The 18,860-nt window shown below is 39.3% G+C and overlaps 3 protein-coding genes across 3 annotated transcripts; 2 read left to right on the forward strand and 1 right to left on the reverse strand.

The window, feature by feature from the left end:
* Nucleotides 1-6,050: 6,050 nt before the first annotated feature.
* Nucleotides 6,051-8,087, forward strand: TRUGW13939_06105 (uncharacterized protein; the record flags this gene model as incomplete). Its single annotated transcript, XM_035489262.1, has 3 exons — nucleotides 6,051-6,578; nucleotides 6,636-6,796; nucleotides 7,547-8,087. The coding sequence occupies 3 exons, from the start codon at nucleotides 6,051-6,053 to the stop codon at nucleotides 8,085-8,087; spliced, it is 1,230 nt and encodes a 409-aa protein (XP_035345155.1).
* Nucleotides 8,088-13,785: 5,698 nt separating this feature from the next.
* On the forward strand, nucleotides 13,786-14,795 carry TRUGW13939_06106 (uncharacterized protein; the record flags this gene model as incomplete). Its single annotated transcript, XM_035489263.1, has 2 exons — nucleotides 13,786-14,286; nucleotides 14,337-14,795. The coding sequence occupies 2 exons, from the start codon at nucleotides 13,786-13,788 to the stop codon at nucleotides 14,793-14,795; spliced, it is 960 nt and encodes a 319-aa protein (XP_035345156.1).
* Nucleotides 14,796-14,918: 123 nt separating this feature from the next.
* On the reverse strand, nucleotides 14,919-18,824 carry TRUGW13939_06107 (uncharacterized protein; the record flags this gene model as incomplete). The annotated part of the gene is made up of 1 exon (XM_035489264.1): nucleotides 14,919-18,824. One exon carries the CDS (start codon nucleotides 18,822-18,824, stop codon nucleotides 14,919-14,921), a length of 3,906 nt encoding a protein of 1,301 aa, XP_035345157.1.
* Between the last annotated feature and the right edge of the window lie 36 nt (nucleotides 18,825-18,860).

The following is an 18,860-nucleotide window of genomic DNA, read 5'->3' on the forward strand; positions in this document are numbered from 1 at the left end:
TCAGAACCTTAAAAACAACCTAACCAATCATCACCAGGCTATATCCGAACTAATCATTAAACATGATGCCGCAATCGCCAATATCTCTCCAGCCAAGAAAAACCACAAAAAGAAGACTACCAAGCTATTAGATAGCCAGCTGCTATTAGATAGAATCAATCCCAAATACAAATCATAAAAGATCGACGTCGAGAACAAGTTGGAAACCAATACCAACCATTATCCAATAGCCCTGGCCTATATAGTATATATAAAGAGGATATGTAAGGGAGAAATAGCCAACCACTTGCTTCTACAATTTCAGAAGGACTTAACACAACATTACTAAGATATTAATGATATCTTCAAGCATCTAAAAACAATCTATATAGATAAGAACCACGTGATTAATACAAAGATAGAACTCTGTTACCTAGCAATAAAAGATTCAAAGTTCCAGATCTTTTTATTGAAATTTATGCTTCTTACCCAGGAAGCTGGCCTCGCCTTATTAGAATAGAAAAAGGAACTCTATTATAAACTCTTATTCAACATACAGCACGCTATAATCAAGGAAAGTATTAACCTAATAGTGTTATACTAAACCTTTATACAAGGATGCTATACTACTGCTAACCACCTCAAGCAGATCACTAAAAAGGAATAACACGCCCGCAGCTGTAGAATTAAAAACAATAAAGACTATAGCCAGAAAGACCACTAGTCGAATACCTCTAGAGAATCAAAGCTGAAAAATAAAGTTTCTCAACCATAGCTTTTCTAGAAAGAAAAAAAGAAGCTAATAAGTAAGAATAAATGCTTTAATTATAAACTAAGCAGTCACTATACTGATAAGTGCCTCCTTAAAAAGAAGACTTTAGATCTAAAGGCCTTAAAAAAATAGAATAAGGATGATATAGACAAGGAATTAGAAAACATCTATATCTAGGAGAAGTCTTCTTCTTAGACGTATTAAATACAGATAATGAAGCTTTAGATCTCTTATAGCTAATAAAAAGAAAGAAAAATAGTATAACTATATCTATTTAGCTAATCAAAAATAGATATTTAATTTATACCAAAGCTTTAGCTAATACTAAAACCAATAGATTTACTTTTTTAGATGTATTTTTAGTAGAGAAGCTTGTATAACACTTTTAGACATATATAATACCTATTTCTAAACCCTGTAAGATAAGAAGGTATAATAAGAAGACAGTAGAACTAGTTATACATCTTATAATCTTAACACTGGTTATCAATAGCTAGATATAATAGTATCTACCCTTTCTCTTAGTATAACTAGACCATTATAATATCATTTTAGATTATATATAGCTAGAGAAGTATAATATATTAATAGATTATAAAAATTATTGCCTTTTATAGCTAGAGAATATATCTCTTAAAAATTAAATAAAGAAAGAATAATTTATCTGTATACCAAAAACAATATTAAAGAGAAATAGACTAGTCAATCTCGAGCACCAAGCTAATATAGAATACTAAGATTGGTTAATAAAAGAACCTGTCCTACTCTTATAATTAGAACTCTAAAAAAAAACGCCTATAATTATAGGAAAAACATAAAGAACACAATCAAGGATAAAACTACAGAAAATAGAGAAAGCCTTATAATTAGAGAACACTATAGGATCCTTTAATAATACCAAGGAAGTGTCACTAGTTGTCAGTCTAACAAGAAACCTATATCACCAACATTTAGAAAGAAGGATGTATAGAATAGATATAGCAATTATCAAAGCTGTTAGATTTTATTATTATATAAAAAGCAAGATTATAGATATCTTTATAACTAGTTTTTATAAGATAAAGCAGATACTAGAAATTAAAAAGAAAAAAACAGCTAAGTTAATTAAAAACAAGGAGATTAAGTAGCAGCTATTGGATCAGTATTATAAGTTCATTAATATCTTTTTAAAGATCTGTTTAGACGAGTTACTAGTTTATTAGAAGTATAACCATAAGATCAAGTTAAATTAGGACTTAGAGTTAGGTTATAGTTTTTTATATTGAATATTAGAGGAACAGCTCTAAGCAGCCTAAGACTATATTATTAATAATCTAGATAAAGAATTTATTATCTCTAGCAATATATTATTTATATTTTCAATCCTCATAGCTAAGAAAGCTGATAGCAGATTCTATTTCTATATTAATTACCACAAGCTGAACGCTTTGACTAGAAAGGACCAATATTTATTACTATTTATTGAGGAAGTCTTTAAGTGCTTAAGTAAGGTAAAGATCTTTATTAAACTAGATATTAAATAGAGATTCTATTGAATCTGAATATATCTAGACTCTATAGATCTAACTATTTTCTATTATCAGTATAGTACTTTTAAGTATAAGGTAATACTGTTTAGCCTTATCAATAGACTAGCGATGTTTTAATAATTGATTAATGATATCTTTATAGACTATCTTGACCAGTTTGTGATTGTGTTTATTGATGATCTATTAATATATAGTGAGAATAAGCTAGAGCATAAGATATATATGTAATAAGTGTTGAAAAGACTTTAAAAAGCAGGACTATAAACTAGTATCAAAAAATACAAGTTCTATATTATATTGACTAAGTATCTAGACTTTATTATTATCTTAAAGAGGATAGAGGTTGATCTAGTAAAGATTAAGGTTATTCTTTCTTAGAAGATATTAATAACAGTTTTAAAAATATAGTTATTCTTTAGTTTCTGTAACTTCTATTAGAAGTTTATAAAGATCTATAGCTGAACTATAAAGCTATTATATTATCTCACTTAAACTAATGTTCTATTTATATAGAGTAAAGAGTGCAAAGAAGTATTTGAAAGTCTAAAAAAGAAATTATTAGAAGCTCTGATACTAGTTTATTACAATTCTAATTGCTAAACCTATATAGAAATAGATATATTAGACGGAGTAGTGGCTATAGTCTTATCTTAACTATATAAGGATAAGAAATAGTATCTAGTCATGTACTATTCCATATTAATAATCTTAGCTAAGTATAATTACAATATCTATAACAAGAAACTACTAGCAGTAATAAAGGCTCTGAGAGAATAGAAATCTGAATTGATTAGACTAAGAGGACAGGAGTCTTTTGATATTTTATTAGATTATTGGGCTCTTGAGTACTTTATAACTACTAAAGCTCTAAATACCTGATAAGCCTGATAATGTAAATTTTTAGAGGAATACCATTTTGTACTTAGATACTGATTAGGAAAAGCGAATATATTAGCAGACATCCTTATCTAGAAAGAAGATAAAAAGGCGAAAAACTTTGACTACCAAAACCAAATACTATTACTGTGGTATAAAATTAATGATAAGATTGTACTTAAGATGGTATATATAGAATTAATTACTCTAACTGTAGAGGATAATATTATTATCAAAGTATTAGTGGCTAATGAGGAATATATAACTAAGAAAGATGCTGAAATCTTACTCTTAGGGAAAGGAGAGAGCTATAAAATAATTAAAAGACAATTTTTCTTTAATAAATGACTCTATATTCTCAAGAAGGACGATTTACAAGCATGACTGCTAGATGAAATACATTAACAACTTGTAACAGCGCATCTAGGATATATAAAGATGCTGAAGCTAGTCTAAAAACAGTTTTACTAGGAGATATAGAGCAATGATGTGAACTAGTATATAGATAATTGCAAGATATACAAAAAGATAAATACACACAGGGATAGGGCCTCTGGATTTCTCTAACTATTACCTATCCTAGTACAACCTTAGCAGTATTTATTAATAGACTTTATAAAGCTGCCCCAGGATAAATAGGGATTTAATAATATTTTTATCACCATTGACTATTTGATTAAAAGACTAGTCTCTATACTGTACCACAAAAGAGTGATAGCTAGAGACATAGCAAAGTTATAGATTTAGTATATCTTCCCATAGATAAACCTGCTAGACAGCATTATATCAGACTAAAGAGGCCAGTTTATCTCTGAGTTCTAGGAAAAGGCATACCAAATCTTTTATATTAAGATAAAGCTGTTGACAGTATAATATGCCTAGATAGATAGATAAATAGAGATAGCAAATCAATATCTTCAGCAATAGCTACGGCTATATGTTAAATTTATAATAGATAACTAGTTAAAGTATCTACTAATTATTGACTTTACAGCTATATCACTGCTATAGGAATCTACAGGAATATCTCTATTTAAGATAAAAAAGGGTTATACTCCTTAGATATTATTTAATTAGATATTATTAATACTGCCTAGAAGCTACACACTGAACGAGAAAGAAGCCTAAATATAAGTATAGTATTTAGAGTATATATAGGACTACACTTATAATAATATTATAGAAGTATAAAGTAGATAATAACAGCAAGCAAATAAGTGTAGATGGAAGATAGACTTCAGAGTTAGTAACCATGTCTACATCAGTAATAAAGGATAGGATATAGAATAACCAGACAAGAAGCTAGGCCATCAGTCTAAAAGGTTATACAAGATACTGTATAAGATAAGATATATCTTTGAATTAGATTTACTACAGAGTATATAAGTATACTATATCTTTTCTCTAGATAAGTTCTGCTATGTTACTTTAACCAAGCTTCTTACTGGTTAACTGGAGAAGGAATGTCCTAAGCTCTAGATCAATAAAAATTTAGAATAGGAAGTTAATAGGATTCTAAACTTCTGGATACACTGAAAGAAGCTATGTTATTAAATAAACTAGCTAGACAGAGACCTAGATCCAGTATAATATCCAGTAGGGTACTTTTTAAACATTCCACTAGCGCTGAAATTGTTCTATGATATTAACCTTGAGAAGCTAGGTCTACTGCACTAATTAGATACATGGATAAAAGCTATAGAGAAGAATTAATTTATTGAAGAGCATATAGATGATAATAGACCAACAACCAACATTTAAGGGCAAGCATTTCCAAAGAAGGGAGTAATATAACAGCTAAGCCTAAAGCTATCTCTAAGGATAGAAGCGGTCTTGTGGCCGGATAAGAGGCTTTAGGCAGGAAGGGCATCAATTCTAATCCATGATGCTAGATCTGGGGATAGCCTCACCCCGGGGCTATAAAGGGTTAAGCTGGTTACCTAAGCATACAAGATAAAATCTTCCCGCAGGTCCTGGTTAGACTTCCGCATAACCCATTTTGGGTCGAAGGTCACGACCCAAAACCCAACCCGGTCTGGGTCTGGGTCGAAGCTTCATAACCCAGGCCCAACCCAGGCCCAGTCACTGGGGCCCCAGAAAACCCAGAAATAACCCATTTCGACCCAGTTCCGGCATAAATTATGGTATAATTATTTAAATTACACGCCGTCATTTTTCCCGTTTTGATGTTTACACTGAAATAGAACACTTTCTACCAGGAAATCAATGAAATCTTTAAGGAATTTCTTAAATATGAAAAGGGCATATCGAATTCACTGTTGCTTATCTTTTACAATGCCTCGTTCTACATGGAAAGGCCGTATCTACGGTGTGGTGGGAAAATGCACATCTATCGTCGTACCGATGTAGTTATATATGTTAAACATATATTCACACATTATACATTTCTACATGAATCAAATAAATATTTCGGGGAATATTAGAATGTATTGAACTGTTTAAATGTTCTACTGTTGTCAGAATATCAAACCGTTCTATTGATAATTCCGACGCTTGTCAGAATACCTAGATATCTACATTTAAGTCGAAGGCTTCAACTTTGAAAGTAGGACGGGATGAATTTTTTTGGCTAGGCTTGGGGAAACTGGGGTGGGAATTGGGGTTTGACTGGGGTTTGACTGGGCCTTGACTGGGTTCTCTGGGTTGTCTCTGGGCTATTACTGGGTTATTACAGGGATAATGCATTAGGTCCACATAATATCAGTATACCAAACCAATGAATGAGAGGACAAGGATTCATTCCATCTGACATATCAATTAACTTGACTTTCTCATTTTTCTCATTTTTCTAATTGTAGTGCTTTTCCATCTCAGTATGTTATTCATATTTTCCCTTTACCTCTCCCCTTCGTGATGCTTACATATCTTTTGTCATGTCTCAAAGCCAGCTTTCCGACTTCACATCGTCACTTTATAGTGGAGATATTGATGATCTTCCATCTCTCTCAACGCAACAAATCACTCCATCCGCAAGTCATCATACAATTGATTCTGGCTTCCACCGGCCAGATGACCTCCTCGTTCCTCCTTCTTTGATACGTGTTGGACCTGATCGCCGGAATAGGTTTGTTCTCTACGACAAGATGTCACACAACGAGTTTATCGACTGGTGGTTACAGACGGACTATGGGCGGAAAAGAAAGATCAACTGGGATTCACATCGCCACACGGTGATCTGGAATAGCTACAACCAGGTTGCTGAGGGTGTAGATGGCACACCAAAGGTCATGTGCAAACGCTGTGGAAAGATTCTTGAGCATCCTTATTCCCTGAGTCTGAACAGTTCCGGCAAAGCGCAGTATCACGGCACATCAACAATCCAGAAACATCTGAAGACAGCTGGGTGCCTACGGTCGGAGAAGGGAAAGAAGGCAGAGATTACAAAGTTTCTCCAAAAAGAGGTATGTTTTAGACTGTGAAACGATACTTAGATACTAATCTATGGTATGTCTTCCTAGGGCGAAATCTCAGCAGATATACCCTTTTTACAAGAGGACTGGGAAGACGATATCTTGCAATTCCTGACTCTCAATCGGCTACCATTCCACCTCATCGAGCATCCATCATTTAAGCGGATTATCTACAAAGCGCGTTCTGCTCTTGTCGCTCCAGTGATCCCGTCTGCCGATACAATCCGTCGCCGATTAGGGAGCTTGGTCAAAGACCGGCAGCAGCGGGTTCTTCGTACGCTACCTGCTGGTTCAAAGATATCTATTGCGCTTGACTGTTGGACATCTCCATTCTCGCAGGCATTTATGGCGATCACTGGTTATTTTATCGACAGTGATTGGGTTTATCGTGAGGTGCTTCTTGGTTTTAAGCCACTTCACGGTACACATACGGGGTCTTACTTAAGTGGTGTTCTGATGGAAACCCTGGTAGAGAACAACATTGAAGATAGAGTGTTTGGGCTGACCACAGATAATGCATCAAACAATAAGGCATTAGCTGCGTCTCTCCAACAAGCTTTATCAGATGGTGTCATTATTACACGAATACCATGCCTTGCCCATGTTATCCAGCTCAGTCTTAATCAGCTTCTTGTTCGGATTAAGGCAGTTCCATCCAATGAATCCGCGGAGACAAAGTGGACAGAGAGTCAGTCCAGGCTGGTTCAAGAGAATGCGAAGCAATGTCAGATCTCTTCTACATTGAACAAAGTACGTTATCTTGCAATTTATATAAATGCAAGCCCCCAGCGCCGAGAGACATTCTACAATCTTCAGACAACAAACGTCAAGATTGTTCCCATCCAAGATGTGAAAACACGATGGAATTCTACATTTCTTATGCTTCGCCGGGCCAAACGGCTACGTGCTATCTTCTCTTTATTTTGTGCAGAGTATGACTGTGAGGAGATGCTACTTAGCGAGCACGAGTGGCGCCAAATTGACTATCTTCTCTGTATCACTGAGCCGTTCTTCGATTATACAACCCAGTTATCAAAGACTCGAGACGTCACTGCCCACTATGTGTTCAAGATTTACAACCGACTTTTTGATCATCTTGAGCGATCACAGACACAGCTACAACGGAAGCGTGTCCCATGGAAGAAACAAATGCTGGACGCACTGGACGCTGGACGGACCAAGCTTGATGAGTACTACGCTCAAACCGATACTATTCGAGGGCATATCTATGCCGTCAGTACGATGCTTGCACCAGTGAATAAATTTAGATTCTTTCTCTCTAGCGATTGGGATCAGAAGTGGCGAGATATCTATCGCAACGCCTTTCAGCAAGCCCTCATCCCATACCAAGCGCAAGTAAAAAGTCAAAGCCAGGATGCATACAGCTCTCACACTGCAGCTCAACCAAGCTCAAGGCTGGAGGAGATGCTTGATGGAAAGGATATACAGCCACGAGCGATGACTGATGAAATTAGTCAATATCTTGATAGTGGTCAGTGATTATCCACTACCTATGTATTGCTAGTTCACTAATCTTAAACTAGATACTGTTTCTGTTGGGCCACTTATCTTTTGGAAAGAGCATCAATATCGCTTTCCAGCTATTGCCGCCCTTGCGCGAGATGCGCTCTCCTTCCCAGCCACTGGTGCAGGAGTGGAACGCCTCTTTAATACTGCTCGAGATGTTTGTCACTATCGTCGTGGGAGAATGAAGACCGAGACGATTGAGGAGTTGATGATGTTTCTTTGTACATCCAAATTCGATATAGAGGCACAGGAAGCAAAGCTTCTTGAAAAATTCTTCTCACAGGATGAGCTTGAGGCGGCGAAAGAAGAAAGGGAAGAGAAGCTTAACAAGGATGAGATCAATCCAATTAGTGATACAGAGGAGCAAGAGGATGAGCTAGAAAATGGACCAGAGAATGAAATGGAGGATATAGGACTAGATACGACTTTCTTATCTGCTGCTGAACCAGATAGTCCAGGCTCACCGTCATTACCACCAACCTGTACACAGACACGGGTATCAGGGCGGAAACGTAAGAGCCGGGAAGATGATATATTTGAATATCATTAGTTAAATATGTAAATTCTAAATAAAGGCTTTTCTTTTACCTTTTTTCCTAATAAATCTGTAAAGTAAATACTCAAAAATACAACTACAAAATGCATAAGTTATGCAATTAGAATTCTTGGTATATTTGTTATGTTTGTAACCCAATTTGGGGCCCCAGGCCCAGTACTGGGTTACCCAGTCCAACCCAGACCCATTACTGGGTCGACATGTTTGACCCAAAACCCAACCCAGTCTGGGTTGGGTCTGGGTTGGGTCTGGGTTTTACTGGGTCGTGCGGAAGACTAGTCCTGGTAGTTAGATTCCTTTCCTATGCTTGTTGTTTTAGAGAATCGCACCCCTAGATAGGAATCGAATATCTTTGGAAAAGGCACGTCACAATATAATTAATCTTAGATCTTTTAAATAAGATAGGGAATACTAATTTTTACTTAGATGGTTCTAGGTTAGATGATTAGTGTATAGGTGCTGTAGTAGCTTATAAGCTATTTATTAGCTTTTAGAGGTTATGTCTAGCTCCTTTGGGTATAGGCTTTGAAGTCTTTGATATAGAACTAATAGGAGTAGTTAAAGCCCTAGAGTAGGTATTAGTAGAGAATTTTATAGGGTTAATTAGAGTGTTTTTAGACGTCTAGGCTGTTATAAGCAGGTTCTAGTATATCTAGTCTAGTTTAGGGTAAGCCTTAATGCTGTGGATATATAACCTAGCTAAGGAACTACAGGCCACTAGCTATAGAATTACTATATACTAGATGTCAGATTATAAAGAGATTCTAGGCAACAAGAAGGCTGATAAGACTACTAAAAAACTATAGAGAGGCCTTATACAGATAAGTACTTAGATATCTTACTAATCTATACCTAATAAGCATACATTAAGACTTATAATGTTATTAAAGCTAATTAGCTTACTATAAAGTTTATAAGATATATTTAATAGATAGGCTAGGCCTATCAATCTTTCTAGGGATAGAAGCTTGACTTAATAGTAATAAGTACCCTTAAGTATCTAATATAATGATATTATCAATTCAAGACTAGCTATACTTTAATTAGGGTCTATCTACATTGAATTAAGGCCTAAGACTTTTTTAATTATTTAAAGTGCTCTAAAGAGACTAAGATAGTAAGATATCTTTTTATAAACTGTTAATAGTGGTACTACTAGTAAGAAAAACTATATACCAGCTTAGCTGAAGCAGGGGTAAAGGCTTTATAAGATAATAAGCAGTACTTTGAAATATATCTATTTTAGGACTCAAAGGCTATTACAGCGCTACTGGCGTTTATAGGGGTTATTAGAGAGTGAGAGAATAACTAATAGACCTGGGAGTAGGTCTATAAAACTGATAATTAGGGCATTAAGGTCCTGGATAAGAGAGAGTGAGAGAGGAAAGGATAGTAGATAAAGGCGGCCTGTTATTATAGATAACATCTAAATGTTAGTAGCTATAAGAAAGAAATAGTAGTTACTATCTATTATAAGCCCCTAAATCGTCCTGTACATATAAGTGATATAGGGTGAGGAAAGTACAAGATACCTTAAAAGCCTGGATCTAATAGGGGTAGAGGCACTAGCTTATGGGGGGCAACCCCTATAAGCAGGCCTAATCCACACAAATCGCTGTCTGTCATAGCCTAGGGCTCGGTATAGACGTTAAATTTGATTAAATAAATAATAAATATATTATATATACTAATCTCTATAATAATAATATCTAAGCTTATTTATCTTAGCAAGTTATTTGCATCAGAGGAGAGATAAATAAAAGAAGAGAGAAGATAAAAGAATGAATAAGAAGGTGTATGATGGTTGTTACATTGACTTGTTAATTCTTTTCTATGTAGAGGGATGTAGCTTCTATTTATACCATTTTGTAAAGTTCTTTTTGGTTCTAAATTATTGTTCTAGACCTTTAATATTATTTCTTAACCTTGGTTCGGTTATATATCGGTTTAATATAATAATTTGCTACACATTATTATATTATATATTATTTTATTCTGATATTTCGTAGTTATAAGTTTTATTATTTGCCACATGACATCATTTGCCACATCACATAATATTTATAATTATAATCTTATAATTTATACTTTCTATAAGAATCTATATAAAGATTACTAGCGCAGCTTCTTAGAAAAGAAAAGGTAATATAAGGCTATAAAATCTTTAAAATATATTAGATACTGTATCTTGCTATACTAACCTCATAAAGAGTTGCCAAGCCACTAATGAAGTAGTATATATATTCTAACCTTCACACAGGGGTTGCCAAAGGTCAGTAATCAGTTTGACTACCTAGCGAACCATAGCTTTACTATTGAATCCAACTCTTGCCTGCTCTCTATATAATATCCTCACAATAAGATTATAATGATATTAAATAATTGAGAAATTAATTAATATAGGAATTTACCTGTTACCTATAAATTCTTAAAGACTAAATAGATATATAATATAGTAAGGAACAGTATATAAAACTTTTTATAATAAAAATCCTATAGCCCATCTAAGATAAGTTATAGAAATATCTAGAGAAATCTTAAATATATAAGGACACCATATAATTCCTATAGAAACTAGAAAATACTATGCCTAAATATTAAAAAACAAAAAATTCCTAATAGTAGAATAATTATAATAGCAGCAGTAATAAATACTAGACAGCTCTAAACTATTACTATGCTAGAATAAGACCCTCTATAGATAAATATAGAAAGGATAACCAGTTCTTTTCAAAAGATAAGGCTACTATAGATAGAAGCAGTGATAGAAACCTAAAAAAAAAAGAATATAAAAAGTCTAAAAAAGATTAGACCAGGTCTATTTATAATTATTATAGTAAGATAAGATACTAAAAAAAAGAATACTATAAAAAAAGATTTAATAAAGTATAAAAGATATCTAAACTATTAAAAAACTAAAACTCTAGTGCTTACATATAGCAGCTATACTAAAAATAGCTTATAAAAGAGATATAAAAAAAAAGCAACTATTAATAATAGAAATAGAACTCTCTAAGCTACTAAGAACTGTGAAGATATAGACTCTTATTAATAGTAATACCTAGAATAATTTCATAAGCCAGGGACTCACTAAGAAGTTTATTAAGACTATTAAAAAAGCCTCTAAGCTAGTAAAAGCTATTAACAGATAAGTTGTCTAAATATACAGACAATATCACATAGATATAAAAATTATAGATTCTAAAAGACTAACCTAAATAAACAAGTATCTCTTTTATATAATAAATATTAATAGATATAACATAATCCTCAATATACTCTAGTTAAAAAAAATAAATCTCAATATAAATTAGATTATAAGACGGTTTAGATACCAAGACTATATATTAATTAAAAAAATAGAGACTATATCTCCTTATAAAGCATATAAAAGCCTAATAACCAGATACACAATATACTGGATAGACCTTCAAAATATACTAAAATTAGGTTTATACATATATTACTTGTATTCTATAAGGGAATAATAGAATATATATCTAAGAAATACTATCAGATACAGAGATATTTAGAATAAATAAGCTTTAACTACCAGATTATCTATTTAACTATATAGATATATTCTCAGAAAAAGCTATCAGTATGCTATCTAAATATATAAAATATAACTATACTATAGACTTAGAACTAAAAACAGCTTCGACTTATAAACCTATATATAGACTCATAGAAACTGAATATAAGGTTCTAAAGAACTACCTAAGTAAAGCATAGGAAAAAAATTAAATTAAATTATCTAAAAGCCTAATAAGAGCCTCTATCCTTTTTATACCAAAAAAAGATAGTAAATTTCAACTATATATAGATTATCAGAGACTTAATATAATTATAATAAAAAACTATTACCTAATTCTTCTAATCTAAGAGATATTAAACCACTTTACTGATATAAAATATTTTACTAAGCTAGATCTGAAAGATGTATATTATTATATCAGAATCTAAATAAAGGACAAATAAAAGACCACTTTCTAAACCTATTATAGCTATTTTAAATACTAGATAAAACTATTCAGCTTTATAAATATACCAGCCACATTCTAGATATATATTAATAAAGCAATATGAAATCTATTAAATACCTATATAGTAGTATATCTAAATAATATAATTATATATTCAACCAATCTATAGACACATAAAGCCTAGATACAGGAAATTATAAATTAATTAAAAAGCTATAGCTTATACTGTAAGCGAAGTAAGTATAGCTTCAGAATAAATACTATAAAATATCTTAGATTCATTATAAACCTATAAAGAATAATAATAGACCTAGACTAGATTTATACTATTACAGAATAGCCTAAACTATAGATAGTTAAAAAGGTCCAGTTATTTTTAAAGTTTATAAATTTCTACTATAATTTTATACATCAGTTCTTATATATATCAGTACCACTATCTAAAATAACCAAGGATCCTATAGAAAGAATAAAATATAATAGCTGAAAAGATAGTACTATCTAAGAATTTAATATAACCTTAAAAGCCAAAGAATCTTTCTTAAGCTTAAAATAAGTATTCTAATATATTGTGAGGATATTATATAGAGAGCAGGCAAGAGTTGGATTCGATAGTAAAGCTATGGTTCGCTAGGTAGTCAAACTGATTGCTGACCTTCGGCAACCCCTGTGCGAAGGTCAGTATATATATGCCGCTTCATTAGTGGCTTGGCAACCCTCTGTGAGGCTAGTGTAGCGAGGTGCGGCATCTGGTGCGTCCCGAAGGTCTCACGGCCTCACATTACCCCCCCTTTTCTTAGAAGCTGCGCCGGTGTTCTTCGCGCAGGTTCTTGTAGGAGGTGTAAATAAGCTCAGGCGCCGTTGTTACGGGGACCAGCGCGTGTGGTGTGTGGACCCACCCACGCGTGTTGTTGATATATCGTTTGTGGGTCGGGCCGTCGTTTGTTTCTTCTTCCTCACCACCAAACAGTCTATCGCGCTGCTGCCGACCCTGTGCTTGTCCCCCCTGCTCTCTCGTTCGTTTGTGCTGTCCGAACGTAAGTGATATGTCCTCTGCTGGTTGTCTCATGTCGATTGCGATGCCTGTTCGAACGTTTGCTCGGTTCGTTGTTCGCTGACGGTTTGCAGAATGGCTCCAAAAAAGAAGACCCCCCGCCGCCTCCCAGCTACTTCGCTGATCACCTCGTCCTCTGGCGGGGATATCTCTGCGTCGGGCCGTACCCGGCCAACACGTACTGCTGGTGGTGTGGCCGCTGGTGCGCTGCGGTCTGCAGTGCAGAAGAAATCGTCGAAGAAGTCACCCTCGAAGAAGGGCAAGTCCGCCGCTGCTCCCCCCTCTGCGAAGAAGCGCGTGCGCTCCCCCTCCCCTGCCAATGCCGATGGGGACGACGTCGAGGACGAAGACGACGACGATGATGAAGACGACGAAGCCGATGCTGCGCCGCCCAGCACGCCGACCCCCTCGCCCCGTCGCAGGCCTCGTGCGCGTCTCCTGGAGGCGCATTTCCTGCCTTGCCAGCGGTGCCTGCGGTCGTTGGGCCGCGACCCTGACCTGGAGTGCCCCGGCCCCGGCGACGAACCCTGCCCCCGGTGCAAGGGGTTGAAAAAGTCTGCGGCCGAGTGCTGCCCGGTGAGTTCCCCTTTCGCCTATGTGTTTCCGCAGGTGTTGACGTTCGCTAGGTTCCCGCGGAGCAGCTCGACCAGGCTGCCGCGACCGTGGAACTGGTGGCGACCCGTGCTGCCGGTTGGGAGGATGCCGTCAAGGCATTGGACATGGCGATGCGTCGTCGGTCTGATCCTCGTTCGGCTAAGCCCCCAACCGGTGTGGGTAGTTCTGCTCCTGCTGCGGCGACGCAGGGTGATTCGCCCGCCGTTATGACGGCGGATCCCCCGGCTGCTGCCCAGCAGTCCATGAGCCGATACCCTGCCCCCTTCGGCGGCCCCATGTTGGGTGTTGCTGCCCCGTATGGGCCGACTATGTCGCCCTACATGCAGCGCGGGTTACCCGCCCCTGGTTACAGGGAACCCTTTGGTGGTTATGGCGCCGGGTTCGATCCCGAACTCGCGCGCCTGCTGGCTGGGGTGCACGAGGCAACTCGCGCCCTTGGTGACTACCTCCACTATCGGGGGTATGTCTGAAAAATTCCTTCTTGTGCGGCGATGCCGCGGCCTTCGGGCCTGAATTGAAATGTGTTTGCTTGCCCTTCGGGGCTTTTTATGAATATCCTGGTGTTCTGGTGCGGTGCCCTGCGGGGCTTATGTTTAGATACCCCTGGGTGGTTCGGGTTCGTTTTGTTCTTTGTCTTTTTTGCGCAGCATGCGCGGCCTTCGGGCCCTCAATGGAAAGTCCCTTTCGTTCCTCTTCCCTTTAGTTCGCTGGCGTAGTTCCAACGTAGTTTGCCCTTCGGCTTTCTTTTGCAGATAGACGTCAAGGGCTTCGGTTTCTCCGACAGTTTCTTCTGGTTCCCAGGTGGCTTCCTCAATCGGCCACCCTTTCCATTGGACCATATATTCCGTTCCCCTGCCTCTCTTCCGGTCCCGAACTATTCCTTGAATAGTATACTCAGGTTCGCCATCTACTAGTACCGGTCCTGGAGAAGTATGGTTCCCAGCGTTGGTGTAGTGCGGCTCCAGTAGAGAGACATGGAAAACTGGATGGATTCCTCTATATCTTGGAGTAAGGTCAAGTTTGTATGCGTTTGACCCCCATGTATCTACTATTCGGAATGGGCCTAGATATCTATCGGCTAGTTTTTCATTATATCGGAGCGAAGCTATATTCTTTGCCCGAAGCATGACTTGTTCTCCGATTTTGAATTCCCGATGAATCTTTCCCCGGTTATAGTACTTCGCTTGTGCTTCCTTAGCTTCTTCCAAGCGTTCCCGAATGTTTGCCCGTTTGGTACGGAGCTCTTCTATCCGGTTTATGGCACGTGGCTCCCAATCCTTCGGACTTGAGGGAGCGTCCTTGGGAACATCTATTCTCAGGTCTCCCTGGAATCCCATGAGGGTTTCCATTGGAGATTGCCCTGTGACACTATGCCGACTGTTGTTGTACACATTCTGCGCCAGTGGGATCCACCGTGGCCAGTCCGTCTGCTCATAGTTCGCGTAGCATCGGAGGAAGTGTTCCACCGTCTGGTTCTGGCGCTCCGTCTGTCCATCCGTTTGTGGATGGGCTGTCGTCGACAGTTTCCGGGTTATCCCCAGGTAGAAGCACATGGTTTGCCAGAATTCGCTGGTGAACAGCTTATCCCGATCTGAGACGATATACTGCGGGAAGGTAATCCACTGCACTAGGTTCTCTAGGAGTAGCTTCGCTAGTCCTTCGGCCGATAACGCTTTCTGCGTCGGCAAGTAGATAGTGTATTTTGAGAATGGGTCGACGATGACCAGTATAGCGTCAACCGTCGCTCCCTGCCATCCCGCAGGTGGCAATCCTGTTATAAAGTCCATGGTTACCGTTTCAAACGGTTCTGATGGAACTGGCAACGGCTTGAGTAGCCCATACTGCCGGTGCCTGTGTACCTTGACCCGTTGGCAGGTAGAACAGGTTCGGATGTAGTAGTCTACGTCGGCTTCTAATGCCGGCCAATAGTATTTCCGACGGATAGCCGCTACAGTGCGGGCTTTTCCGAAATGGCCTCCCTGCGCATCGTCATGGTTATTCTTCATGATTTCCGACTGCAAGGCCTTATCGGGTGGCACATATGCGGCCCCCTTGTACCGGAGAAGATCACGCTCCCCGATACTCCATACCGAACCCTCGGCCTGTCCCGCACGGAGTTCTTTCGACTTCTTCCATACAAAGGCGTCCCCTTGTTGGCATGTTCGAAGGAGACTCTCCATGTCGGGTTTCATTTCTGAATAGGCCGTCTCAGTCCTCATAGCTTCGGTCGCTAGGGACCGTGGCACCAGGAGTTCTAGACCCCCTGTATCGCCAGCGGTGGTGTTCTCATCCGCAGGGGCATTCCCCTCTTCGGGCCTGCGGGCATTTTCTTCGTCGACGGTAAAAGACGTCCCCTGAGCCTTCCGTACTTGCGCCAGCACATTCGCAGATAATTCTTGGTTATGTGGGGAGATTAGGTTTTGTTCTTGTTTCCCAAAGTAACCCCTTCGCAGCTTTTCCTGCAGGGTCGGGAGCGTCGTTGTGTCTTCTTCAACACTGTCCATATAGTCCGGACGACGACTTGGCGCATCTGCGGGGTTCTTTGAACCCGGGCGGTATTCTATATTAAAATCAAATGCCGATAGATATTCTGCCCATCGGGCCTGACGCCTGCTGAGTTCCTTAGTGGTAGCGAAGTACCGCAGGTTACTGTGATCTGTCAGGACCCTAATTGTATGTCGGCTACCTTCTAGGTATTGCCGCCAGTGCTTGAAAGCTTCTACTACCGCTAGAAGTTCCGAATCATGCACTTCATAGCGCACCTCTGGTCCCTTGAGCTTCCGGGACCAGAAGGCTATCGGATGCCATTGGGAATCCTCAAACAGCTGAGTGATTACCGCTCCTAGGGCTCCGCCCGAAGCATCTGTTTCTATGCGAATCGGGAGCGCTGGGTCATAATGTCTTAGCACAGGTTCGCACTGGAACGCTTGCTTCAAGCTCAAGAAGGATTCTCTGGCTTCCGAGGTTATATTAAATCCTTGGATGGCGCTGCCCTTTCGGCTATTGCGCTTTGTTCTCCCCGCAGGACCCTTGGTCACCTCGGATAGCGGCGCTGACATGCGCGAGAACTGATGTATGAAATTACGGTAGAAATTTGCAAACCCCAAGAACGACTGGACCTCCTTAACCGTCCGCGGTTCGGGCCATTCTGCGATGGTACGAACCCGGTCCGGGTCCATCGTTATTCCTTGTGGGCTTATAATGAACCCAAGATATTCTATGGTGTCCACTCCGAAGCTACACTTGCTTCGCTTGCAGTATAAGCTATGGCTTCTCAATCGGCTCATAACTTCCCGCACCTGGGCTTCATGTACCTGCAGGTCGGCTGAATATATGACTATATCGTCTAGATATACTACCACACAGGTGTCCAATAGGTTCGACATTGCCTTATTGACATATGCCTGGAATGTGGCCGGTGCATTTGCAAGGCCGAATGGCATCACCTGGTATTCGAAGTGGCCATAACGGGTTCGGAAAGCGGTCTTCCACTCGTCCCCCGTTCGGATTCTGATACGATGGTATGCATCTTTCAGATCCAGCTTGGTAAAATACTTCGCGCCAGCAAAGCGGTCCAACGTCTCTCGGACCAGGGGAATTGGGTAACGGTTCTTTACCGTGATTGCATTAAGTCCCCGATAGTCTACGCACAGTCGGAGCTCACCATCTTTTTTCGGTACGAAAAGGATAGGGGCTCCTGCTGGGCTTTTGGATGGTTTAATCCAACCTTTTTCCTGTGCTTTACTCAGGTAGTTCTTTAGGACCTCACGTTCGGTTTCCGTGAGCCCGTATATAGGTTTGTAAGGGGGAGCTGTCCCCGGTTCTAAGTCTATAGCATGGTCATGCTCCGCATGTTCGGGCAGCATACCGGCAGCTCTCTCTGAGAATACATCCGCATAGTCGGATAGATAATCTGGCAGTCGAAGCTCATCCGTTCCAGACATCTCTGTGTCCGACGGTGCTTCCCAGATGCGCGCCCCGTCATCCCCTTGCGGGATACGAGCGGCATATAAGCGCAAGCCCAATTCTGGTGCGTCTTGGGGGTCTATCCAGTATGCCGCGCACCCGGCTACCAGGCTTTCGTATGCTTCATGGGGAGACATAGTCTCTATCCCTTCGGCCAACGCACGGTCCCGGTATCTAAACCGCCCTGCGACCCAATCTATGTCGGGATTTGTCTTTTTTAACCAGGGCATACCGAGGATTATGTCATATCCATCGATATCCACTGTATAAAGGGGGTGCCCGCTCATTCGGGTCAGCCCCTCGGAGTCCGTGACTCTTATATCTGTGTGGCGTTGCCCGTACGTTCGGACAACTCGCCCGTCAATGGCTTTTACTAGCCTGGGGGCTTTTCCAGTAGTCCCGGTGAACTTCTCAGCGAGTTCCCGGCTTACGAAATTGCCCTGGGCACCACTATCAATAAGGGTCCGCACCTTCGCGGTTCCCAGTAGCTTGGGGAGTTCTGTTTCTATTATCAACAGTTGCTCTTCCCCCATATCCCCCTCATGGGCTATCCCCAGCGCGGCCGCTAC

Source organism: Talaromyces rugulosus, chromosome III (genome assembly GCF_013368755.1).
Source record: "Talaromyces rugulosus chromosome III, complete sequence".
Classification (NCBI taxonomy): Eukaryota; Fungi; Ascomycota; class Eurotiomycetes; order Eurotiales; family Trichocomaceae; genus Talaromyces; species Talaromyces rugulosus.